The sequence below is a fragment of the Cyrtonyx montezumae genome, unplaced genomic scaffold (assembly GCF_038088225.1).
Source record: "Cyrtonyx montezumae isolate F1298 unplaced genomic scaffold, pur_monq_1.0 scaffold_2, whole genome shotgun sequence".
NCBI lineage: Eukaryota > Metazoa > Chordata > Aves > Galliformes > Odontophoridae > Cyrtonyx > Cyrtonyx montezumae.
Window position 1 is genome coordinate 28,246,198 of NW_027071936.1, and position 25,598 is coordinate 28,271,795.

A 25,598-nucleotide genomic window follows, 5' to 3' on the forward strand; every position below is an offset into this window, starting at 1 on the left:
CCCGCTCGCTGCGGGGGTGCCGCACGCACCGGCGGCACAACGCAAAGCCGCGTTCCTCAGCCCAACCGCCGCCGCCCCTCGGGAGGAGGTGACACACGCGGCTCCCCTCGGCGCCGCTCTCGGCGGGGGCTGCCCTACAGGCGGGCCGTGCCCGTGTCCCGCCCCCGGCGGGGCGGCGGCGGCTACGTGCGCAGGGCGGTGCGGTTGGCGGTGCCGGCGCGGAGCCGCGGTTCGCCCCGAGCCCCGGCCGCGCCCATGGCGAGCAGCAGCGGCGGCGGCGGCGGCAGGTAGGGCGGGCGGCGCGGGGCCCGCTCCCCGGCCATGGCGCAGACGGAGCCCCCGAAGGCGGCGCGGCTGTGGCGCGACGCCGCCCTGCGTGCTCGGAAGCTGGGGGGCGGCCCCGGCGAGCCCGAGCCGGAGCCGGACGAAGGGCCTCCGGGGGGGCCGCCGCCTCCCGCGGCCCGCCGCCCGCCGCTGGGAGAGCTGGAAGCGCTGAACCTGAGCGGGCGGGGGCTGGAGGAGCTGCCCGAGGAGGTGGGCGCCGCCCTGAGCGGGCTGCGGGTGCTCAGCCTGCGGCGCAACCGGCTGTGCCGCCTGCCCGCCGCCGCCCTGCGGCACCTGGGCCGCCTGGCAGAGCTGGACCTCAGCCACAACCGGCTGCGGGGCCTGGGCGACGGCAGGGCGCTTGCGGGGCTGCAGGGCCTGCGCAAGCTGAGCCTCAGCCACAACGAGCTGGGCGCTGAGAGCCCCGGCCTGCCGCCCCGCCTGGCCGACCTTGCCCGCCTCGAGGAGCTCGACCTCAGCTTCAACCGCCTGCGCTGCCTGCCCGAGGGCCTGGGCTGCCTGCGGCATCTCCGTGCCCTCGACATCGACCACAACCTGCTGCCCTGCTTCCCCGCTCCGCTGCTGGAGCTTGCTGCCCTGGAAGAGCTCGACTGCTCGGGCAACCGGCACCTGGGGGCCCTGCCCGAGGGCATCGCCGCCCTGCGCCACCTCAAGATTCTCTGGCTTAGCGGCACGGGCCTGGCTGCCCTGCCCGAGGGCCTCTGCCAGCTGGGCGCCCTGGAGAGCCTCATGCTAGATGGCAACCAGCTGCGGACTCTTCCCGCTGGCTTCAGTGGTCTGCAGCGGCTCAAGATGCTGAACCTCTCTTCCAATCTGCTGGGTGAGTTCCCCGGTGCTATCCTTGCACTGCCAGGGCTGGAGGAGCTCTACCTGAGCCGCAACCAGCTTGCTGTGCTGCCTCCTCACCTCTGCCAACTCCGCCAGTTGCGCACCCTCTGGCTGGACAACAACCGCATCCGCTACCTGCCTGACTCCATCGTGCTCCTGCACAACCTAGAAGAGTTGGTCCTGCAAGGCAACCAGATTGCCATCCTGCCCGAGGGCTTTGGACAGCTCTCTCGTGTCACCCTGTGGAAGATCAAAGACAACCCCCTCATTCAGCCCCCCTATGAGGTCTGCATGAAAGGCATCCCCTACATTGCAGCCTACCAGCAGGAGCTGGCCCACTCCCAGCCTGCCCTCAAACCCCGCCTCAAGCTGGTCCTCATGGGGCTGAAGGACGCTGGTAAGACCCTGCTGAGACGATGCCTGATGGAGGAGGATGGGCAGAAGGAGGATGCAGGAAGCCTGGAAGGAGGGAATGCTCAGTCCCGAGGGTGTTCTGGGCAGCAGCAGGACAGTGGGAGAGCTGTGGGGTGCTGCCCTATCCCTGAGGGTGCTTCTGAGCAGCGGGACATACGTTCTCACTTGCCATCCCACCAAGGGAAAAGAGAAAGGCCGTGCCCTGCGCCTTCACTGCCTCCAGATGCTTCCCAGGTTTTGTCAGGACTGCGGCTGTCCGGCAGCAAGGGCATTGAGGTGATGGACTGGACTGCAGATGCAGAGAGGGGCCTGACATTCATTGTGTATGAGCTGGCAGGGGACCCAAGCTACGATGTGATCCAGTCCTTCTTTCTTTCTCCCGGTGCGCTCTATGTGCTGGTGGTAAATCTGAGTGCCTACGTCCCTCAGCACTTCTATCCCTCCGTGGGCTATTTCTTGCACTGGCTGGGTTCTAAGGTGCCCCACGCTGTGGTGTGCATGGTGGGAACCCATGCTGACCTCTGCGCTGAGCGGGAGCTGGAGGAGAAGTGCCTGGACATTCATCACCAGATTGCCCAGCAAGAAAAGAGGGATGCTGAGGGCCTCCAGAGCCTTGTCCAGCAGGTAGATGAGGCTCTGGGTCAGGACTTTGACCTGCGCTGCTCCAGCCCTCACACTGCCTTTTATGGGGTCTCAGACAAGAACTTGAGACGGAAAAAAGCCCAGTTTCAGTACCTTCTCAACCACCGGCCTCAGATCCTCTCTCCTGTGCTGCCTTTCAGCTGCTTGGACCACTGCCAGGTGCGTCGCCTGCGGGACAAGCTCCTCTCGGTGGCCGAGCACCGTGATATCTTCCCAAACCTGCACCGGGTGTTGCCCAAATCCTGGCAGGTACTGGAGGAGCTGCACTTCCAGCCGCAGGCTCAGCAGCTGTGGCTGAGCTGGTGGGACTCTGCCCGACTGGGCTTGCAGGCAGGCCTGACGGAGGACCGGCTCCAGAGTGCCCTGTCCTACCTTCATGAGAGCGGGAAGCTGCTCTACTTTGAGGAGCACCTCACACTGCGGGAGTACGTGTTCCACAACCTGCCGCGACTCATCGACATCCTCAATGTTTTCTGCCAGCGGGATGCCACTGTGCTGCTCCAGAAACTGCTCGGTGACGCCCACGTTGATGAGCTGAAGGCCACTCAGCTCCATCATTACGTGGAGGGCTTCTTGCTGCATGGCCTCCTCCCTGCCCACGTTATCCGCCTTCTCCTCAAGCCCCATGTTCAGAGCCGGGAGGACCTGCAGCTCATCCTGGAGCTGCTGGAGAAGATGGGGCTCTGTTATTGTGTCAACAAACCCAAATCCAAGCCTCTAAATGGGGCTGCCGCTTGGTACAAGTTTCCCTGCTACGTGAAGAATGAGGTGCCCCATGCAGAGGCATGGATCAATGGTGCCAATCTGAGTGGCCAGTCATTTGTGGTCGAGCAGCTGCAGATTGAGTACAGCTTTCCCTTCATTTTCCCACCGGGCTTGTTTGCACGCTACAGCGTCCAGATCAACAGCCATGTGGTTCAACGCTCAGATGGCAAATACCAGATCTATGCGTACCGGGGAAAGGTGCCGGTGGTGGTGAGGTACAGGCCTGCCTGGGGAGCCCTGCAGCCAGACACACTGTCTATTGCTAGCCACGCATCCCTACCGAATATCTGGACAGCTTGGCAAGCTATTACTCCCTTAGTGGAAGAACTGAATGTCCTGCTCCAGGAATGGCCGGGCCTGTACTACACTGTGCACGTCCTCTGTTCAAAGTGCCTTAAAAGAGGGTCACCCAACCCACACAGTTTTCCAGGTAAGGCACAACCCAGCTTGCCTGTCACCCCTTCTGGGGCTTTGCCCCTTCTCTGAGGGGATTCTGTCATGTCTATGTGAGCTTGATCTTTTCTTATCCCACCCTCTCTCCTCCTTGTCTCCCTTTCCTGTTAAATTGAGTCATAGGAGAAAATATTAGGGTAGCTCCAAGGAAATAGGCTTAAAATAATCCTATTCTGAGATGGGGGAATGTTACATTCCCCTTTGCCCAGGCCTTGTTTCTCTGCTTTTCAGGTTCTTGTCCTAAGCAGAAGTCATCCGTCATTGGGAAGGCCCTATCCTGTGTTGATACTCACTTCCTTGAACGGCTTGACATTTTTTCCTAAGTCCTTTACCCCACAGCTTCCTTTGTTTGGAGCTGTTTGTAAACACAGAGATACCTAACAGCACCTTGGTGTCCCTACTCCCAACCAAAAGCATTCGGCTGAGTGCAGGAAAGCTCCTGCTGGTATGCAGTGGCCATGCTGAGCTTTGTAGCCCCCTGTAATGCCCTCTTTTTTAGACTGACTCTAGCAGAGGCGCTCCTCCCTGCAAAGAGGAGGATGCTCCATCTTCTTTGTTTAGGTCTCCCACCTGGAAACTCTGCATTTGGGAGCTAATATTCCTTAATAAATAAATGCTGTTTGTTCTTTCCTTCCTCCCTCTCCCTTCTTCTAATAAAAAAAACCATAATCTCTCTCCTCTGACATGTGACTAGCCATGGTGCTTTTTAAATCTTTTGCATATAAACTCATGATTTTATCAGCACTGTTTTCCAGTAGCATCTGTTTTACTTTGTGCATATGCATTCTGTGTCCTCCTGCTCCTCTGGGTTTGCTTTGGGGTTTACTGATGTGTGTATCTGTTTGAAATGAATATCCACTCTGAGCTGTAAGTAGTGCTCCAGAAGCATGCATTTTTATACAGCTCCCTGTTGTCCCCCCCCTCCCCATGCTGGAAGTGCATTGAAGCATTCTTTATTTGCAGGTAACCTGAAATTGTGAGGGAATTGGAGTATGTGCTAAGTTAAAGCAAGCAGCGATGCTGAATGGGTTCATAGGCAATGTGAATCAGAGTCACAGAATCATTTGAGTTGGAATGGGCCTTTAAAGGTTATCTAGTCCAACTTCCCTGTAATCATAGAATGCCCTGAGTTGAATAAGTCCTTGAAGATCATCTAGTTTCAACCCTTTGCCATGGGCAAGGCCACCAACCACTAGAGCAGGCTGCCCAGAGTCACATCCAGCTTTGCCTTGAATGCCTCCAGGGATGGGGCATCCACAGCCTCTCTGGACCACCCATTCTAGGACATCTACAGTAATAAGGTGTGTTTAGATATTTGTATTTGTTTTGTTAGCTGGTTTCATCTTCTAAATGTGCTTTCTTCTGTAAGGAGCATTGGACTAAGGGTGAGGGGATCCCTGGCTATGTGAATTGGGAAGTTATATTCCCATGATCTATCGTGCTGCTGACATGCTCAGGGCAATGTGATCTGCTTTCAGAAAAAGAAAGAAAAAAAATACTAAAAAAAACAGCTGAGAGAGCAAACAGTACATTTGGGTGTTAGTGTGGGTATTGAAGATTCAGCTTTTGATGAAATCAGACCTGCAGTCACGCATCATTTACCTGCGTGTGTGTTCCACAACTGATCTTTTCTGACCCTGTGGAGCTGCAATTAAATGAGAAACCTGCTTGTCTGCTTGAATGTTATTTAAATGGAGCCCAGCTATGACTTGGGTTGAGTGAAAAATGCAACCCCCAACCATTTGGAAGGGTATAGTCTGCATTTGATACAAAATAATCTTTGCTGCATATAAGCTCAGTGAATAAGAGGGTGCTTACCATCTCTGTGTGAATTGTGGAGCAGAGGGGCTTTTTTTCCCAATTTTGTTGAACAGGAGGTGTGAATATTTAAAGTCATAGTGTTCTCATGTGAGCATGTCACGGTTGGTGTCACTTGTGACAACATGTGGGAAGGAAATGGTTTCAGGGTAACATGCAGCAATAGAGATGTCTGTTTCTTTCCAAGCTCTTGCAGTGGAAATCCTGGCAATTACAATGCTGCTAATTCTTAAGTAGGGCTGTGGTCTTTTTAGGACTTCACTGAAGAACTGCTTTGCAGCCTGTTGACCTTTATAAGGGAAATATTTCAGAGGAGACAGTGCCAAATTTGTGCTCAAAATTGGAAGCGTAGTCTGGCTGTGTCTGCTTGTGCAGTCTGTGTCATCATTCATGAAATCGTTGGCACATTTTTGGCCATCCAACATTTTTGTTGGAATCCCCTTCCAAGAGGGGACTTGCCTTTTCAAGAGTTGAGTGTTAATGCTTGCTTCTGCTCCAAATCTGCTTATGCACGTTTTCATTGTTTAATACACAGAAATCCTTTAAGAACAGTCTAGTGTGAACAGTAATGGTTAATAAGAATCAAGATCCTGAATTTGGTCTTCTGAAGGCTTATTGCAAACAAGCAGTGAATAAAAATGATCTAAAAAAGACCCACCAGAATCCTTTTAAGGAAGCTTTCTTGTTTCAAACGGCTTTGTAGTTGGGTGAATCAGTAACCGAATTGGCATCTGAGTTGGAATGTGTGTGCTTGGAGGCTGCAGTCATCTGCTCAACCAGTAAGTGCTGTGCTGAATGTTTGGGTGGGTTTTTTTTTCCCCTTTATGTTTGCAGTACATATAAATAAAAGCATCTTTTCCAGGCTAAAGAGGACAAATCCCTACATGTACTGACCAAATAAAATTGTTTGCCATGCTGACATGAGACTGTGGTTGGATTGTCAGAGACTCTGTGAAATGCTTTGATTTTGTGCGTGATTTGATGTTCCTGGAGCAGAGGGCTTTTGGATGGTTGGTGGTGGTAGGTGAAGGATGGACTGTGAGAACTTACCTCATGTTCTTCTGAGCTGTGCTCTGCACAAGGTATTGTTATATATTTTGCTGCCCTTTATAGTGGAGAAGCAATTCTGTTTGACCAGTGACTTGCTTTTTTCCTGCCTGTTGCTGGAAACAGAGGAAATAGAGCAAGTTGCCTGTATGAACATAGTTTAAAAGAAAGCCAAGAGCTGTGTTTGCTATAGAAAACTGACAAGGTACTGTTTTAAGCAAGACAGAATGATCGAGTTTTCACAGATGAAAATGTGCCAGCAATTGGAAAGTTAAGGGCAAATATACTGTGTGTGATCCTCTCAGCCTTTCCTAATAGGAAAGACACTTCAGTCCCTTCATCACGTTTATGACCCTTTGTTGGACTCCTTCCAGTATGCCCATGTCTCTCCAGTACTGGGGCCCAGAAATGGACCCAGCACTCTGGGTGCAGCCTCACTGGTGCTGAGCAGGGGAGAAGGATCCTGTCCTGCTGGTAATGCTTTGCCTAGTGCGACCTAGAGCACCATCAGTTTTCTTAGTGACAGGGCATTACTGACTTACATCCAATGTGGTGTTTACCAAGACCCCAGTTCTTTTCTGGGGAGTTATTTCCAGCTAGTGCTCCCAGCTTGTCCTGAGGCCTGGGAGATCACAAATCTCAGCTCTGCCATTCTTGCATCAGAGTAAAAAGGAAGCATGAATTTCCATGGTGGCTGGGATGGAGTCAGGAGATGGCAAGATTTCTCTTTGTCATGCTGTAGAGTCCTGCATAAGGTGGAAAGGGAACAGGTGGGACTGGTTTTCTCAGAAAGGGTCAGAAGCTGCTCCCAAGTTTGAACAGCCTTCAAATGAAAGATTCTTGTCATGTATCTAATTGTTCTTTTAATTAAATTATAAGCAGCTGGCTTTTTTTTTTTTTTTGCCTGATGTTAGCATGTAGCAGCCTTTTCTCATCTGTTTGAGGGTAGAGTTGTTTTTTTGTTTTGTTTTTCCTTATTTTCAAATCAGATTCTTCATTATTTTGGGGTTATTACAACTCCTCTAAAAGGTGCCCAGCACAGTGCGAGTACTGGACACTGGTTATCTGCATGGCTGGAGAAAGCTGAGCAGGATCCCGTGAGTCAGGAGGAAAACGGGCCTATAATGAAGGAAACAAGGTTACAAGCTTCTGTTGGCTTGATGTGTTGTTACAAGAATGATGTTCAATATATGGTCAGATCTTCTAATTTGTATCTCCAGATCTCAAAGCCTAGGAAAATTGGTTGGTGGTTCAAATGGGCATCTCACTTAGCAAAGCTTCCCCCCAGGCTGTTTGTTCCTTAATTGCTCATCTGGTCCTACTTCATTCCAGTGGAGAGTCACCTCTGGACTTGGACCTGCCATCAGGGAGCCAGAGAAATGCCAGGTTTCTGTGTGTGCATCTATGGTTTGGTTTGGTTAGTGTAGAAATACAGATGTTTTGGTCTTCAATGCATTAGTTTTTTGTTCCACTTTTTTTTTTTTCTTTCAGTTACTGAAATTCCACTTTGCAGGAAATGACCTGTAAGAGAGGTGCTCAGTACCAAATGATTCTTTGTGCGACTGCAAGAGAACTGTTTAAAAGTAACTGACTGTAGGCATTGTGATTGCTCAGATAAAATACTACTGCAGGTTTTCTCCTTCCCAGAGTCAGTTGGTTTGTGCTCCATGCACAGATATCCTCAAATGTGCTTTAGTTCCTGCTATCTGCATGCACTTTCAGTGAAAACAAAACACATAAAACTGGGAACTTTTCCCGTGAGACTTTGGTCATGTCCTATCGTGTGTGTTTCACATGTGTGATAAAAATGCTGCAGAACATAATACCTTTATAAAAGGCTACAGTTTTCATCTTCTGACACGAATCCTTGTGTGATGTCAGCTTTCCATATTTAAGAAGCTATTGGAAGTCTGTGCCTTTGACAGGAAAGCTCTAATGTGCAAGTATGTTGCAAGGTCCTTTTGCCACTCAGAAGATGATGGTGGGAGACTGCCAGCCTTGAATCTTTGTTGCTTGGTGTCATGCACCTTACTTGACTTAGGCATAAAGCTCTGAAAAAAGCAAAAATCAGTTTAAATGTGGAATATGGCTAAATCTGTCTGGTAGTTAATTCTGCACAGTGCTGTGTCTTGTTGTATTTGCAGCTTTGAGCAGGTAGCTGTGGGCAGCCTTACATGCTACTTGCTAATTAGTGATCTGTTAATGGTAGCACAGGCTAGTTGTTTGGCTCTTGAAAGCCATTTGCCAGGAGAGAAAATGTACTTAATGAAAAGCTCTGTGTCAGTGGCAGAATTACCAAAAGTAGAAACACATGCTGCCTGCTTGCAGAACCCAGTGGCAGCAATTGGATTTCATTTGGGATGTTGAGCTGCAGTGACTTTGAGATTCTGCTGCATCAGGCTGAGGTCGTACTGTACTTGTGGTATTTTCCTGGCTGCAGCTCAGACCTGCATGGTCTGGTCATGCTAAAGCTGTCAGTGGCATCAATGTGTGCACTCACAGGTGCCATGGTCAGGGGCAGCTTGCTTGTTGCCAGTGGATGGAGGCCATGATTGCACTGAGCTGTTTGCGTTGGTTGTGGTTTAATGCATAACCCTGACTGCAGATTATTTTTTTTCCCCAGTTTCTTCCCACAAGTATTGTAGGAACAAGTAACCTTCAGAGCAAGCAAAACTTCATCTCAGACCCTGTTCTGACCCACCTCTTTTTTCCACGTGATGACGTGGAGGTGATGCTTGCATAGTTTGGGAAGGAGTTTGGTTATCATTGATCCTGTAGCTAGGAATAGTCCTTTTGTGAAAGCAGTCATCTCATGCTGACCATCCTAATGTTCATGTTTTTCTGCCCTCCATGCTGTTTTCATGTCTGTAAATGCTGTCCATAGCTCACTAGTTCCTATGCATATCCTCCTTGTCTATTACATTACAGGGGAAAATAGCTTCACTGTCTGCTAAACATTGTGGGATTATGTCCTCAACAGTGAAATACAACTGTACCTACTGCAGTCTGTAGTACGGAATGATTCAAGGTATTGATATCCGACACATTTGTTTTTCCTTAAAGGGCTGAGCAGCTGGGAGTTTGTCTGAATCTAACATAGGGTAGTGACAACAATGATGTATCCCCTTCTTTTTGTAATTCCTCAACCTCTTCTCTGTGAAGTGGAGGGTGGCAAACAGAGTCCCACCCTTAGCAGGGGTCTTTAGTAGTGGTGGGGACCAGAGGAGCCAGAGCAGAGGAGATACTGAGGAGCTGGCAGAGCTGCTGGCAGGTATGGATTTGTGGGCTGGAAGATACTTTGCAGTTGGCAGACTCACCCAGGAGTTGCCTAGGGGCGTGAAGAATTGTGCATCCAGACAAGCTGGTTTCAGACTGAGCAAAAGCTATGTGGTGCCGTAGCTCAATGGGGAATGGTTCCTGGTCTCAAAGTGGTTTTAAAGTGCAACTTTGTGCTGGTCAAGGCTGTGTGTGCCAACCTGCTTTGTGGCAGGTTTCCAGGGTCGGCAGCCTGCAGCCAGCACCAGCCCTACTTCACCATGTTACACAAACAGGCAAATTTCAGCTCCCTCTGCATTTCTCTGGATCTTCCTTCTGAATACTTTGTTTTGTTTTGTGTTCTTGTTTGTTTGTTTTGAGATTTTGACACTCTTGTTTGAGATAATGATGCGCTGGCTGGATATGGAAAACCCTTGTGGCCAAATGACTCAGGATTATCAAAGTGGCTAAATTCAGGGAATTGATCAAAAAGAGCTTCTCCTTGTGATCTGACATTACGTTTTCCAGTCACTGTTATTTTTACTGTGGAACTGCTTACATTTGCTTTGGTTGGGCACTAAATGGTGACTTAAAAGAAATCCATCCCTGTGAAGTAACACGGGTATGCTGCAGTGTCAAGTCTTCGCAATTCTTTTAAGCTTCTAGTAGCCAGCTGTGCAGAATATCCAGTGAGTTGAGATAAGTCTCCCTCTGGCACTTAAGGCATCCCAATTCCTTGACTTTGTGAGCACATTACATGGGGAATGACACTCATGTGCTTTGACCTCATTGACGGCTGCAGTCAGTTCTTTGCACCTGATTTTGTAAGCATTGGACAAGGGCTCTCACTCAAACTGGTGAAGCCTGTGATCATCTTGCATTAGTGGTGGTTGTTCTTTTTATGCCAACTTTAGTAAGTGAGAAGCTTGTTGTTTCACAGTGGAATATGCATACGCCCAGAGAAAGTCCTTCAAACTCTGAGATGATCATCATTGGATTTTGGGAAGATCCTCACTGATGCTTATGTGGGTGAATGGCTGCTGTGGTCAGCTTGGAGCCTCCTAGGGAAAGATGCTGAAATACATTGTAGAATCAAATAATCATTTGAGTTGGAAGGGACCCTAAAAGGCCATTTAAACCAACTCTTCTGCAATGAACAGGACCACCTACAGCTACATCAGGTTGCTCAGAGCCCCATCCAGCCTAATCTTGAGGGTCCTTCAGGGATGGGGCATCCACCACCTCTTTTCCCCTTGTCCTGTCACAACAAACCCTGCTAAAGAGTCTGTCCCCTTCTTTCATAGCCCCTCTATAGAAGCTGACAGGCCGTTATCAGATCTCCATGGAGCCTTCTCTTCTTCAGGCTGAACAAATGATCAGGAATTGAATCTTATGTAGGTCTCTTCTCAAGTGATACGTTTGTCCTTCAAAAGCATAGCCAAAGAGTTTTCTGGATGAAAGGAAACTTTGAGATCCTTCCTTTGGGTCTTGAAAAAAGTTGTTATCCCTAGCTTCTTTTTTGTAGCAGAAAGCTACTATGAAGCTTTTGAAGTTGCTTGCTATTTTTAACTTGTCCCTTTTACTCCTTCAAAATAAATCACATCTTTCATCTACAGCAAGAAGAGAGCCTAGCGCATAATGTACATGCACACATGCGCTTTTTGGACTGCCTGCAGTGAAGCTAAACACAACGTTAAGGTTGCCAAACAAGGCAAGGCGATGCTGCAAGTTAGTGATCCACACTGGGAGCTGATTTTTAGAAAATAAAAACCCTTGGGTTGAACCAGGTACGGTGAGAGCAGTTGCCTGAAGCTGCGCTTTGGGTAACACAATGGGCTGGCTCTGAGCACAGGGCTGGCATTTTTTGGCACTGCACGCTGTTGTATATTGAGGTGTGCCCCCCTTCAAAAACTGCAGTTTTGCTCTGAAACAGCACCTCTAGTAGAAGGCTGTGTCAGAAAACAGCCTCTTGTCTGCAAACCTTGCATGTGGTTCTGCTCCTGTGGCCATCCAAGCAGTGCAGGTGAGTGCTGGGCTGCGAGCTGAGTGAGAACTGCAGCACTTCTGCTTGCTAGTGTACTCCTTTATCCCCCATTGCATAATGCTGCATGATGCAGTTAATCCGGTCGTTGTTACAAAAGGATTTAAAACTCATTTTTCATTTGGCAGTCATTTTTAATAAAGCCTGCCTCGCTTGAAGAGCTGTTCTCCTAGTTGTATGTTTAAGAAAAGTGCAGAAAGATGAGAGATGAAGGATGAGAGACGGACAGGAATGATGAGATCGTGGAGAAGGGGCACGGGCACTTCTGGCTGCCAGGAAGGTGCTAGGGAAGCCCAAAAATGTGGGGCACAAAGCTTGCAAAATTTTTAGGTATGTAAATAGGAACATCAGTGTGACTGTATTTTGTTTGCATTTTTTCCTTACAGGACACACTTTTGTGGGTAGTAGAGAGAAAGGTTCTTTCAAATCTTGTCTGGCTTGCACTCTCCTTTGGCTTGAGCCAAGAGGGGGCCTGCTCCTTGTTTTTCTTAAAACAGTACGTTGTGTGATTTTGTATGTGGTAGATTTGCATCTTTGGCTGTGCTACTGCTTTGTGGAAAGCGCTCTAAGGTAACTCGTTGCTTCTGAGCAGCCCTGAAGCTTGCTGAAGCCCTGTCCTGGAGCCCCACTGCAGAGCATGCAGCCCCTGGGGAGATGCAGGATGGTAGAGGAGATGCTGGAGGGGTGAAATGTTCCCCTGGGAGACTGATGAGTTCCTTTCAGCTCCCAAGGCTCTCTCCCAGTTCAGTGGCAAACGGCTGCTATGGGAGAAGTGATTTTTAAGCAGGAAAGAAGGATGCTGTGCATTATTTGGGGACACTGAGAACCCAAGACCAGATGGCATTTAGCAGGTGATGAACTCTGCAGGAGTTAAGCAGCAAGGCTATTGTTTCTGAACTCGCATGACTTCTCATTTTGGAAGGCGTTCCAGTGGCAGAATAAAAGGGCCAAGAATTGCTTTCAACAAAGATAGTAAAACAATCTGCAATGTTGTCCATAAATAAGCAGTTTCCCATAGGGGAAGTGTGCTTGCAAGCAAAAGTGAGTTATTGCCTTGATTTATAACTATTAGTTTCACTAGTTTGGATATTAGGGAACAAGAATGTTCAGAGAAAAAAAAAAAAGGTCAAATGATTGGGAATACTGGGGTTTCACTGAAAAAAAAAATGAAGAAGAAAAAAGATTTAAAAGATTAATCCTCATCTATTCTGGAAAAGAGGACAAGAAGAAAAGATTTTGTAAAGCTCCTACTAGTAAAAGGACAGACAGAGCTTTGTTCTTGACCACTGAGCAGTGCAAATTTAGCTGCTTGCTCTGACTTCAAAACCAGCAACTTTGTTAATAATAGAAGTACTTTGAATCAAACGGTACCTACTCAGCTGAAGCCATACCTGCCTTCAGTTTGCAGTGTGATGATAGTTATTAACCAGGAGAAACAGGGTGACTGTAGAAAAAGCAGCAAGATGACGTTTTGCTCAAATTGAGCGCGCGTCTAGAATAAATCCTGTGATGTATGTGCATAGATTAAATTCCAAAGTAAAGTGGCTTCTTAATAGACTGAAATGGGGCTTCCCTTTCATCTTTAAGGGATGAGTGTGAGTTGGTTCAATTAACAGGTAAAATACCTATTTGATGTAAGCCTGAATGGGATTTAAGCTGATTAAACAGTGCTCCTTAAACCAGTTGAATGCTGGTGAAGGAATTTGCTCCTTTGCATAAGTGGGCTCCCTGTTTTTTTTTTCTGGTGAATGATATGCAGAGAGCATTCTAGAGTTTTGTGTGTGCATCTCACCTTACATGATCTGGAAGTGAATGCTTGCCATGCAGGTTTAAAAAAAACTGCTCCATCCAATTCGTTTTACTGAACAAACTGTAGCCTTGGAATGGCCCTTAAGGCAAGAAGAGCAACCAATGGTGCCAAATTACTTTTGCCTGGGAGAAGTTTATTTAAACTCAGGAAAAACTGTTGGGAAGCACAGGTACACACGTTTTCTGTGTGTGTTTTGGTTTTGTTTTGTTTTAACTCCTCCCAGCCTTTGGCTAGCTTCTGCCCAAGGAAGGCATCTTAATGCTTGCTTCATTCTCCTCTGTGTTTAGCAGGTGGTCAGACTGGGACTTCCTCCTGCCTTATCACTTGCTAGCAGTTCATAGGATAGAGTCTGGTAAGCCTCACACCTCTTTGGTCACTTCCAGGAGCTGGCTTTTCATGTTGCCAGCTTTTAATGTGTTGTGACCCAAATCCAAGGTTCAAAGATCAAAAAGCTTCCACACTCTTCTATATTTCAGCAGAGACTGTTGGTTAAGGTGCTTTCAGATTCTCTAGCTGTAGCAAGATACTGACCAATCCTGATAATTCCCTGCAAACTTGGGAGAATTTTGCCTCTTTGCTTTGCTCATCAAAGTAAGGACTTTGAGAGCTTTTTTAGACTCCATTTTTTCCTTCAGTGGGGCCTGCCACATTCTGATCATCTGGATGGAGGAGAAAGCTCAACATCTCTTCTGTGCTGGAAGTGTAATAGCTTTGGGATTACTTCTTTCAAAAGGTAGGGTTGTAGCTGGTGGGTACTGTCCATTTGTACTGTCTGAAGCTGCAGTGTCTGGTATTCAGGTGGCTGCTGTGTGCGCAGCCCTGCTGTCACTGGATGAGTACAGCCAGACTGGTGCAGTTGGCAGCTTTCTCTCCAGCTGGTCCCTGCCTTGGCAGGACAAGAAAGTGCCCAGTTATGGTCAAAGGGGTGGAATTAAAAATAACCAAAAGGTAGATTTTGGGCTTGGTTACTCAGTAACAGACCTCCTTCTATTTTGGGATGAAGATAATTCTCACTGAGCTCGTTATACTGTGACTCGCCCTTAAAATGCCTTGACAGTCAATTTCGTTCCAGCTAATAAGGTCCTAAAATGTTAATGAAGCAAATCAATTTTTCATGGCTTTGTACTGCAGTCATCTAAAAGAGCTGTGTTGCAGCCCACTGATTTCAGAATGCTTTTTAGGGCAGATATTAAAAGCGTGGCAAAATACTCAGCAATTTGGAGGATTTTTCATTTTCTGTTTCAGCTTTTCCCCAGCACCCACCCACGCTCATTTTTCTGACCCTTTTTTACTGTCCTATTTATTTGTTCCCTGTTGCCATCTTTCTCCAGTGTTTGCTTTCATGAGCAGGGGCTGTTTGCTTCCTCATGCCCGTTTGCACTGGAAAATGCAAAGGCTGAGTGCCTGACAGGACAGGGGACAGTGAAGCTGGACAAGGGAGGGTACTTATGCTGAAATACTATCTGAAACAGATGCAGTATAACAGATCAAAACAGAGAAAGTGTGTCATGTTCATGTAAAAATTCAGCCTTCTCTGCTTTTGACCATCTGTTAATGAGATGGCAGTGCAACTCCATGAAATTTCTCTATGCCCAGTGTGCTGTGAGCTGCAGAAAGAAGAGGTGTTACTGTGTCGTGGAGCCACATTAACAGCTACCTGCACTGGCTTAGGCATTATGCACTTCTGAGCTGTTTGTTTCATACCATCATAAGTTAGAGAAGGGTCCAAACCTTCACAACTTCTCTGTCAAGACAGAGGTCTCAGGAGTTATTTTGATTATTTACTACTGCTGCCTCTGTTCTGGTTTGTGAATATGGAGATGGGAAGTGTGAAATCGTCTGTTTTTGGAAATGTTGCTTTTTGATTTTAGTTGAGTTTCATTTCTAGCTATAATTTATGTAAGCCTGAGGAAAATGTTATTAAATGATGTTTTGAGACAAACATAAAGTTTTCCAAATTTTATTAGCATTAGTAGAGCTGAGCTCAAATAACTCATGTCAGGGAAATCGCTGAGATGTAAATGAAATGCAGATTTGCATTTTGAATAGTTGCCCTCCTTTAGCTGCTGAGTTGAGCATCTGAAATGCCTTCTGCCCAAGCTCTCCACCCAGAGATACTCAGTCCAGTGTCAGATGCTTCCCCAGAGCTTTTGCAACCACTGAGTGGTGTCAGTGTCTTCTTCTGCTGTGACAGTGAGGGGTTAACTGCCAGCTGACTCACGAATTGGAAAGGAGGGGGTGTTTGGTGTTCCTGTGACTAAGCTAGTATCTGTATGACCAAGTTTATGGCTAAACCTGGAGGCTGTCGTATTCAGGGAGGATGTCTTTCTGTGTGTGTCACCAAGCTGGCTTTCAGGCAGGCCTTGCAGAGCACCTGCCCTTTGGCAGCTTCCTTCCAGGGTGGCAGTCTCGGGGCTTCTTGGATGTGAGGAGCAGCATGGGTGATGTGAACGAGGGCAGTGCTGGGGTCTGAGCTGAGCAGGTCATGGCCTCTGCACTGGACCTGGGGCTCTCTGGCCTTGCGTGTGGTGGTTCTGCATCTCAATGGTCCTGTCTGAAAAGCAAGGGAGAAGATAATTAAGTCCTCACTTGGAGGTCTCTGTGCACCCCCCAAGCAGGGCCAGCCCCAAAAGGCAGATAAGGTTGCTTAGGGCCCTGGAAATATATGAAGGATAGTGCAGAGTTCTAACTTTCTATTTTTGTGCTTCAGATGTAGACAGTGCTTTAAGGCATACATTAAAAATTCATACCAACAGAGAGCAGTGCTTTTTAGAGCGCAATCCTTGAAAATAAATATGCGTGCTGCAGAGCAGCATTTGCAGGAAGCAGCTTATTCATTTCATCCAAGCCAAGAGTGGTGCAGATGAGATTTAAATGGCATGGAATAGTAGCAGGATTGCTATGAGACACCATCTCCTTCTTCCTGCTGCTAAGATGGCTCACAGATTTCTCATCGTTTGTGGAGCTGCAGAGTCCCAGGATGTGAGTGTAATGCTTGGGCTTATAGCACAGGGGGAAATTGTGCCTGTGGCTATTCAGCCGGTCCTCTGATAGGTTTGGTCACAATGTGTAAATGTTTCAGGTGTTGAACCCCAAGGAACTAATAAGCAGAGAACCTACAGCTTTTCCAGCCTAACCTCTCTGTGGCTGTGTGGATGAAAGGGGCAGGACTGTACGCGAGTCCAAGTCACACCTCAGTGTGCCCCAGGACCTGGGGCTCTCTTGTGAACTGTGCCATCTGGCTGCAGTAAGATACCAAGTGTGGGATGGGCTTTGGTCTGCAGAAACTATTGGAGTGTTTTATTCTGTAATTCTCTGAAGGGATGACCCAGAACCTTCTGCCACCCTTGTAGCTGAAAGCCTTCGGCACAGAAAAGGGATTTGGGTATGAAAGCAAGAGTGGTAGAGCTACAAAGCCAAGTATATGATTGCAGCAGTTTGGGGGCATGGGATGGAGTGAGGGAGTGGTGACAAGGCTGGACAGGATGTAGGAGTAAGTCCGTGTTCCTGTTGTGAAGCATGACTGATATATCAAGATCCCAAGAGAGAGAAGGATGTGAGCAGCAGCATGCAGCCAGGGCTAGGATCCTGCTTGTCCACTGCTTGCTTGTTGTCCCTGATCATGACTGACACCATGGAAATACCATTGGGCTGGTACTGTGCAAATGTATTCTCCTGATAGCTCTAAGAGAAAGGAGATGGCCTGGCAGACTGCAGCAAAGTCTCTCAGCCCTATGCCCTTGCTGTAGATCATTGATGTGTGGACAGGGAACCTTGTGCCACCAAGGACACCATGACAATGGGAGTCGTGTAGAAAATGCAGCAGAAAGCAAAAGGCCTGGGTGGGATTTTCCTTCCTTTATGCAAAACCCTTCTGTCTGTTTGACAGCCAAGTAGGCTTACAGCTGGGCTTGTCTGTCTGCCAGCATGGAGCAACTGAACACTGCTGCAAGTGCTTTAGTTTCTTACAGTCAGTGTCTCTCTGATCCGTCATGGGTATCTGGCATTTCATGGGTGTTTCCTACAGGCCAGGGAAGTGTGCTTTGCAGCATGCATGGTCTGATTGCTGGCAAGGGCTCTGAAAAAGGCATCTCAACCCAAATCACAGCTTGAAGACAGAAAGAATAATGGACCTGACTCTGCATCTGACCAAAAGCTGTACACCAGGAACACAGGAAGCAAATATAGCCATAGAAATGTGTTCCTTGTCTGACGATACATGACTGCTCTCTGGTGCAGGCAGTTATCCACACCTGTCTGCAGACATTGGATTGACCCAGGTATCCAGCACAAGTCTGTGTCTGTGCTGTTGCAGGGCAACCTTTCATAGTGGAGAGGCAGAACTGTACTTTTCAGCAAAATTTGTGACACACGCTTGGAGGAGTGTGCAATCAAAATACAGACTGCTTAGTCTGTATGTAGGGGCAGAGCAAGTGCCGCAGGCATGGACTGCTCTAGGTACAGTTATACATAAGTTAAACCAAGCAAACACCACCACATGCCAAGGATTTAGTTTTTTTCCTTTGTATCAGTGCAGTACTTCGTTTGATCTCGGGCTCACTGCTGAAAATTGCTTGAGCATGAGGTCAAGTGCTTAGGTTCACAGTGGCCTCAGTGGCAATCTACAGGGGAAGGTAAGGCTGTGAAGAAGAGGACACTTGATTGAAGAGCTGTGGGGAGAGGTCTGCATGCAAACCAGGCATCTATTTTACACTGCAGCAATCTCTTCTGCATGAGAATTCTCCCTCTAAGGATTCTTCAAGTGGGGAGACAAAAATGGGAACAAAGGCATAAGCAGACAGTCTTACTTCACTCCTCTGGTTTAAGATCTAATGGATATTAGCCCTGCCTTCAAAGCACATAATGGTGTATGATTTCATGACTCATGTTTCAAAGCTGGTGTTTTCAGTACTGTTAGCAAAACTGCAGCTGGGAAGTCTACCTGGGGCTGGAAACCTGGGAGGCACCGGACACGGATCCCTGTGGTGTGCATACTTGGTGAAGCACGTCACTGCTTTCAACATGCGACAGCTCATAATTGAGGACGCTGCCTTGTAGGTTTAACTTTGAATTGCAAATACTGTCACGATTCATCTGTTTTGGGAGATGTGTCTTGGTGGCTTAAAAGCTTCTCTGCCGCTTCAGGTTTGAGTGTGGGTGTGCGAGGAGGGTAGGAAATCAAACCAAATGTGATTTCAGCTTCCAGACTGGAGGCTAAACCTAATCTGCTGATCCCAAAGGTGGGCTGTCCCTCCAGAAGGGCTGTGTCTGTTTGCTGCCAAACCCTCTTCACTGCTTTGACAGTACCAAGCAGTGTCTTCTGAACCCACTGGGATAAACAAGGTTTTTCAGATCTGCTTTTTCACAAAAGTAGGAAGAGAACCAGTGTGAGGAAGAGTGGCATTTCGAGGGTTTCAGGAATGGTCAGGCTGATTGGTAGTGTACTGCTGTGCACAGGTTGGGCAGTCATTCATGGAAGCTTGACTTTTCTTCTGCTTTTCCTAGGATACCAGGCAGTCAAGGCTAGACACTTGAAGCCATTTTTCTGCTGTTCTTTGTTTAACAGCAGAAGGGTTTGTTATAAGTGCATTTTACAGTAGGGAAGTCCAAGAACCTGTGTTCTGCCCTGGACTACATGCTGCAAGGGTGCCAGCTTGGCACTGGGACAGCAGAGCTGACGTAGCTCATTCAGGAGAGGAATAACACGTGCTGTGAGGAACCCCTGCTGCTCCTGATTCACAGGGCTGGTATCGTCTCCATGAGGGAGCAGCTGACAGCAAGGAGCCAGGATTTGCAAGCTCAGCAGGGTATGGGCTAGCTCAGAGCCCTGGCAGGGAGCAATAGCAATCCCACAGCAGCTGTGCCCAGGGAGAAGGGAATCCTATTGCCTATTTTGACTTTGCTTTTAGATATGAATCTGGAAGCTGGAAGGGGCACACTGGCTGCTCAGCCATGACAGGACAGCAGGATCTCTCCAGCTCCTGGGTACCTCTAAGAGGGACAGCTCAGAATTTGCAGTGCTGAAGCCAACAATTGGGTAGGCACAATGGCTAGGGTTTGGGAATAGAGTGGGAGATATCTAGTGTTTAAAAAAGGTCAGGCACACTGGTTTGAGGTCCTCCTTAGAATTTATTAGAGGCAAAATACCAAAGTGATGCAAAAAACAGTCTCTGTGGGTACTCCTATACCATCTGTTTTCTGGCTTGTACCAAAGAAGGTGGTCTTGGCATGGCCCTTGTAGCAACCTTCTGCTTGAAGTGAGGGACAGATGCTTTTTTGTGGGTGTGGATGGCTGTAGTATGCAGAGATGAACAGTAAGACTTATATCTGTAGCTTGATCTGTCTACTAATTATCCTGCTGATGCTACAGGTCAGCATCTTCCCTTGCGTGCAGCTTGTAGGTAGACTTCTGGATCCCATCTGCCCCCAAAGCCTAATTAAAACACCTACTCCTAAAAACTTCCATCTCATTAGGCTCCACATAGTTGCTGTGAATCCCCAAGGAGCTCCCAGGTCTGTGTGATGATTTAAAGCAGACACAGGAAAGATGGCAGATGTTACTTTTCTGAGGAGCAGTATGTCTCCAGGCAGTAATCATCAGGACGTTCACCATGGTTACGTGGATGAGACGTGCTGGGGTTGCAGGAGCAGGGAGCCCTCATGTAGCGCTTACTTGCATTGACTGTGGATGTTTGCATGGGGAGAAGAGCATGCTAAAAGGATGTGCAAAAACTTGCCTTGTTCTTACTCTCTTGCTTTATTCACAGGAGAACTGCTGAGTCAGCCGAGACCAGAGGGACTGACGGAGATCATCTGTCCCAAGAACGGCAGCGAGCGAGTTAATGTTGCCTTGGTTTACCCCCCCACTCCTACTGTGATCAGCCCTTGTTCCAAGTGAGCCCTGAAAGCAGCCCCCACTCCTCTCAGTACATATCAGAAAGCCTGTGTAATATATGTCCTCACTAAGCATTTTTGGAAGGTAGCAGTTCTGCAGCTCAGGGACAGTTCTAATTATGTGTGGATGTAGGCAGCCTGCTCAAAGGAGGAGAGTCAAAGCAAAGTGGGTCGAGGTGTTCCCTGAGCTGTGTTGTGGCAGATGCAAGACACGACAGATCAGCAGATAATAGCATCATGCATAAGTTTAGGTAGAAAGGAATCTCTGGAGGTCTCTGTCCACCCCCTGCTCCAAGCAGAGCCACCCTCACAGATGGGTCAGGTTGCTCAGGATCTTGCATGGGTGAGAGATGATGATAACGATTGCTAAGGATGGAGGTACCACCACTGTGTTGTGCTGTTCTCTTTGGGTAGAGTATTTTTCCTTCTGTCCCATCAGTTTCTTCTACTTCAGCTCAGCCTTTCATCACTGTGAAGATGTGCTGCTAGCTTGTGTTGGAATCTGGTGGGGAACATGTCAAAGCCAGGTGGTCCTTAGCCTGTGATAGTGCATGGGGCTGCCTGTTCTAGGTGTGGGGCTGTGCACTAGTTGTCCTTTGTGGTACAAGGAAATTTGGCAGGTAGCATTGAGGAGCAAGCTAGGTATCTTGTAGGTAGTTGGCACTGTGCTGCATGTGGATGCCACTTGCTTTTACCTTAGCACCTGAAATTACTTTGGATGCTGTTCTCGCTGCTCGGTAGCTCAAAATAAGCTCTTCTGCTTGAGAGCAGCTTGGGTGATAGATGACTGTTGAACTTTGTGTTAATGAATCCTGAAGTGCCTGCTTGGGGCAGGAAAGAATGTAGCTGCTCTGATCCTGAGCCACAACTGCTTGTGCTGCTGGTCCTCCTGTGTGTGTGCTTGGCACAGCATGCTTCTAACCCCAGGTTGCAGTGTTTGTTATACTGTGCTGTCACATTCATGCCTATGTGCTTGTCCCCCCTTCCCAGCCCCGTCCTCCATTCTGACCTCCACAGTGTCTTAACAGCCATGTCCCAGTTTCACAGTCTGTGTGCTGGCAGGAAACTTGTGTTCTCAAAATGGCCTGTCTTATTTTTTAAGTGCTCTCCTTACTTAGCAGTTTAGAGAAAATTGTGTTGTAGGTTATTAATCACAAGGATTATGAACCCTGCTGCTCTTGCTTCATCACTGTTTCTCTTTTCTTTCCTTCTTCAGATAAATCATCAGTACTGGTGCCAAAGGTTTTCCACCGGGAGGAATGTGGCTGATGCTCTACAGTGCTCCCATCTCCAGTTGTGGAGTTGCATGCTGACAGGGATCGGTGGTAATTTGGGACTCTGAGATGCCACGGGGCAGGGGCAGTTCACAGGTGGAGGCTTCATGGCTGGAGTGGACATGGTCACCTGCAAGCTGGGGATGACAACGAGACATGAAGCAAAGCAATTGCTGCAGATGGCAGGGCTGCCGGCCAGAAGAAAAGCACTGGGGACAGGATTCTGTGGACCCATTGATTGCGTGTTGAAACTCGTTGGGATCTCATGATGAATGTAAAAATGTTCTTGATACCATTTAATTCAGACCTGCTTGGAGGAAAGTCTCTTGAAATGAGCTGTAGCAGAATTCCCTGGATTTGTTCCTGGACAAGTGAGTTTTGTGGCAGTTGGCCAAGGCTTTGTGGGAAAGGGGGGTTGGTTCTGTGAAGCCTTTAAAGCACTGGGCTGTGTCCCACACAACAGGCTCTGGTCATAGCCTGCAGTGCAGGAGGAGAAGCAGCCTGGGAAATGTTTTCTGCCTTACGTGGTCGCGTATGTTCTGCCACACGGTGGTAAGGATGTGTTGGAAGAGCAGGCAAGTTGGGACCTGCTGTGACATTCTCCTGAATTCTGGTCCTTAAAACATCAGCCTGGCTGTAAATAGCCCCTTTGTCAGGAGCTTAACATTGGAAAATGCGGAGCAGAATCTGTTCTAGTGGGAAACCGTGGGGCCCAGGTGTAAAGAAGAAAGCCATTGTTCCTAACTTCAGCATGGAAAGCGGACAAAGAAAAGCTCACAGCTCAGTCAGCTTGCTATCTTTTTGGAGTATCATTCCAGCCAGGAGGGAGCCTGGGCTCAGCCTTCATGTGTCAACCTGCCACCTCCAGCAATGGGCTTTTAAACCTTTATTGCGCCAGTGAGAAACATTAATGATTGTGCTTTTGTATTGCTATAGCTGAACTCACTACAGATTGCCTGTGCTGGCAGGAAGGAGGCGAGATCTCTCCAAATGGTGCTCAGAATAGTGCTAGGAAACTTCCATGTCCCAAGTTTTGTTGCCTGTGAAACGTGGAGAATCCAATATAGTTAGAAACTATGTTAGAGCATTGTCTACAGTCACTTCTTATGCTGGGAGGGCTTCTCTTCCTGTCTTTGCTGCTACTCACCTCTCTTTCCATCCTCTGTAGGAAGAAAACAGTGATTTATTGCCAAGCTGTTGCATGGAATCCATGTTGCAAAGATACCACCAACTGGAGTCCTTTTCCAGACAAGGAATCAGCTTCCCAGTGCGCCCAGCTGATGTGGGATTCAGGAGTGCTAAAGGGGCAAGAGGACAGAGCAGACACCTTACAGCCTGCTCCATGGGATTGCAGCCCTGCTGCCACCTCACCGGGAGCTCAGCGTTACCTGGCCTTTACAGGCACCCAGCCTGTTCCATGTACTGAAGCCATAATGCTGGGAGTATGGCAGCATGGAGATCAGTTATGTTATTTAATATGAAATTGGGATCACTCATCCGTCCACTGTTTAGTAACTGTTTTCATCTGTATTTTTTTTATATGCAAAAGCCATTTAATTTTCTATGCAGCTCAGAAGTGTCTCCCCTTTGCAACTGCCAAATGAGAGATCTGTGCAGGAAAACAGCGCCAAGCAGCTGCTAGCCCTTTTGGTTTTGCTGCAGCTCTCTTTTAAGGATGTGTCCTAGAATCCTCTGCACACAGCATCCCTTTGCTGAGCTCCTGTCTCTTAGACTCCTCACAACATCACTGAGCCCCAGGGATGAGTGCCCTGTATGTTTGAAGGAACTGTCATTTTTCTTGAGTCAAGCCTTAAGGAAAGAGGGCTTAAAGATGCTGCTCTAAGAACAGAGATACCCAGTTCAGAGCATGTATTCCTACTTTGCTTTTGTCCTCGCTCTGAGAGTTATTGTTAGAAATGGCCAAGGACTCTGCAGAGCACCCTGCAGACTTAACAGCAAGTGCACAATGAAAGAAGAGGGCAGATAGGACTGGGGCATCAGTTGTCTCCCTGTGGAACTGACGATGACTGTACCCCCTTCGGAAGAGGAATCTCCTGATACTTGATCCTCACTTCACTCAAGAGAACCACGTACTGGTTTTGATCATTGGTTTGCAGACCTCTTGCTTGCTGACCAGTTGATTTCATGATGATTTGAAAGCAGAGCTGTAGGGCTTTCAGCACCTGGAGCTCATCCTGGAGTATACTGTGTTACACGTGGAAGCAAAACATGGGATTGAAATATGCATCCGTCCAAATGAAACTCTCACAATAGCAACATCGCCTTCTGCTGAACTTCTGCTGAACCTGTGTAACACTGAAGAAATTACATGTCCCAAAGCAGCATCCAGATATGTTGAGGTAGAGCCCAAAGGGTGATATTGTTTATCTAGCTCCTCTTAGGGCTTGCAGGAGTACTTGGAGGCCTCTGCTAACTGCAGAGGATCCTAGGAGGTGGGGTCACTCTGTTTTAACTCTGCTAAAAGCAAAAAAGGACATAGAAATAAGATGGGTTTGGCCTGCTACACTGCCAAGATGGATTTGACTAGTCCTCTTTCTGCATTCTGTCTCTGCTCTGAGTTTGGGGAATTCAACTTTAAAGCAGAACAGAAAAAGACATCAGACTGGGGGTTACCCTGCCTTGTGGCCTCTGAAATCAAAGGGATGAGACTGGGGGCTGTGGAAGCACACGTCCTCTCCCTTGTAGCATCCTCAGGCGTGCTTGGCTGTGCCGTAGCACTAGAGCTTACATGGGGTCCCTGTCCTGTTCCCGTTTCTCCTTTGTTCCTCTAACCCGGTTAAAGTTTGTCAGAGCAATGGGGTCCTTTGCTGTGGAGGACAGATGTGGCTTTGTTAAAGGGGACTGCAGATGTTCTTTAGGAGTTCACTAAGTGGTGTGGAAACGTTCCTGCAGAGCCGCATGCTGGAGCTCAGCTCTACTCTTTGCTTGGGATCTTGGGCTGGCATCCTTGGAAGGGCGGTGTGGGGAGATGGAGATGTTGCACTGCAGTAAGCACAAGAAGAGTCGAGGCCTCAGTGTAGCACTCACCACGCACTTTGTGGCTCAGTTAATGAACTGTAATTGCAGGTATTCACATAATCTATGTACCTGGGCAGGACTCTGCACACACACACATGCATGCCCAGACGTACACACACCACACCCACACATCCTCGCCAAAACGACAAAATAAACGTGATCTAAATCTCAAGGAGAAGCTTAGCTGTTTGGTTGTCTTCCTGTAACAGCATTGGGTCCTGACTCTGGGGTGGTCTGGAGCTAAATACAGCCTTGATTTTTTTGAACATGCAATGGAGCTACTCATAGGAGTGCTGGAGCAGGCTTTTACAGGGAGGAAGGAGCAGCTGGGAACTGTTGCTGTGCTCTCCTGCAGACTTCTGACAGTAGGTTTGTTGCTGCAAATGGTGTTTAGGAGCAATTGGCTTCCTGGGTGAATGTGCCCAGGCGTGCCTGAGGTGGGGCCTGGCTGGAGCTCCTGAGAAATAGTGCTGCAGAGAAACTTCCTGGGTGGGATTTCTGCCTGGGTGGCTTTCATTAGAGCTGGATATGTGGATTTTCCACCCTGTCTCACATTCTTTTGTGGGTTTCAGTTGGAAGATGGGGGGGTGGGGGGGGGAGACAGGGGATGCCACCCAACTGTGGCCTCCTTATGATTCTGAGATTCCCCTTGAGAGGCAATAGACAACCGGTGTTTGAACACGACTTCTGTGCCTGACAGGGCTCTTGGCTCCTGAAGGGTGGACCTGTGCACGGGGTCTGGCCGACATCTGTCCTCGTCAGGCTGATGCCTCACTTCTGCCGTGCTTAGATTTCCCTGGGAGTTACCAGTGTGCTTTGAAGTAGGGCTAACAGGGAAGGGATGTACGGATGCTGCTCTGCCATCCTCCTGCTGCACAGGGACCTAGATGCCCTACCCGCTGCTCAGATTTGAATTTGTCCCAAGGATCTACATACGTTTTTTCCCAAACTCATCTCGTCTCCCAAAACAGTA

General features: G+C 48.2%; 1 protein-coding gene across 2 annotated transcripts; it reads left to right on the forward strand.

The window, feature by feature from the left end:
• The first annotated feature begins 321 nt into the window (after positions 1–321).
• Positions 322–24,797, forward strand: MFHAS1 (multifunctional ROCO family signaling regulator 1). Of its 2 annotated transcripts, XR_010622231.1 has the most exons (4): positions 322–3,424; positions 20,186–20,312; positions 21,529–21,957; positions 22,755–24,797. XR_010622231.1 is itself a non-coding variant. In XM_065736709.1 (3 exons), the coding sequence occupies exons 1-3, from the start codon at positions 322–324 to the stop codon at positions 21,530–21,532; spliced, it is 3,234 nt and encodes a 1,077-aa protein (XP_065592781.1). In that variant the 3' UTR covers positions 21,533–21,958. The 2 variants fall into 2 exon arrangements, 1 of the variants encoding a protein (XP_065592781.1); XM_065736709.1 differs by lacking the exon at positions 22,755–24,797 and having other exon boundaries at positions 21,529–21,958.
• The last annotated feature ends 801 nt before the right edge of the window (positions 24,798–25,598 follow it).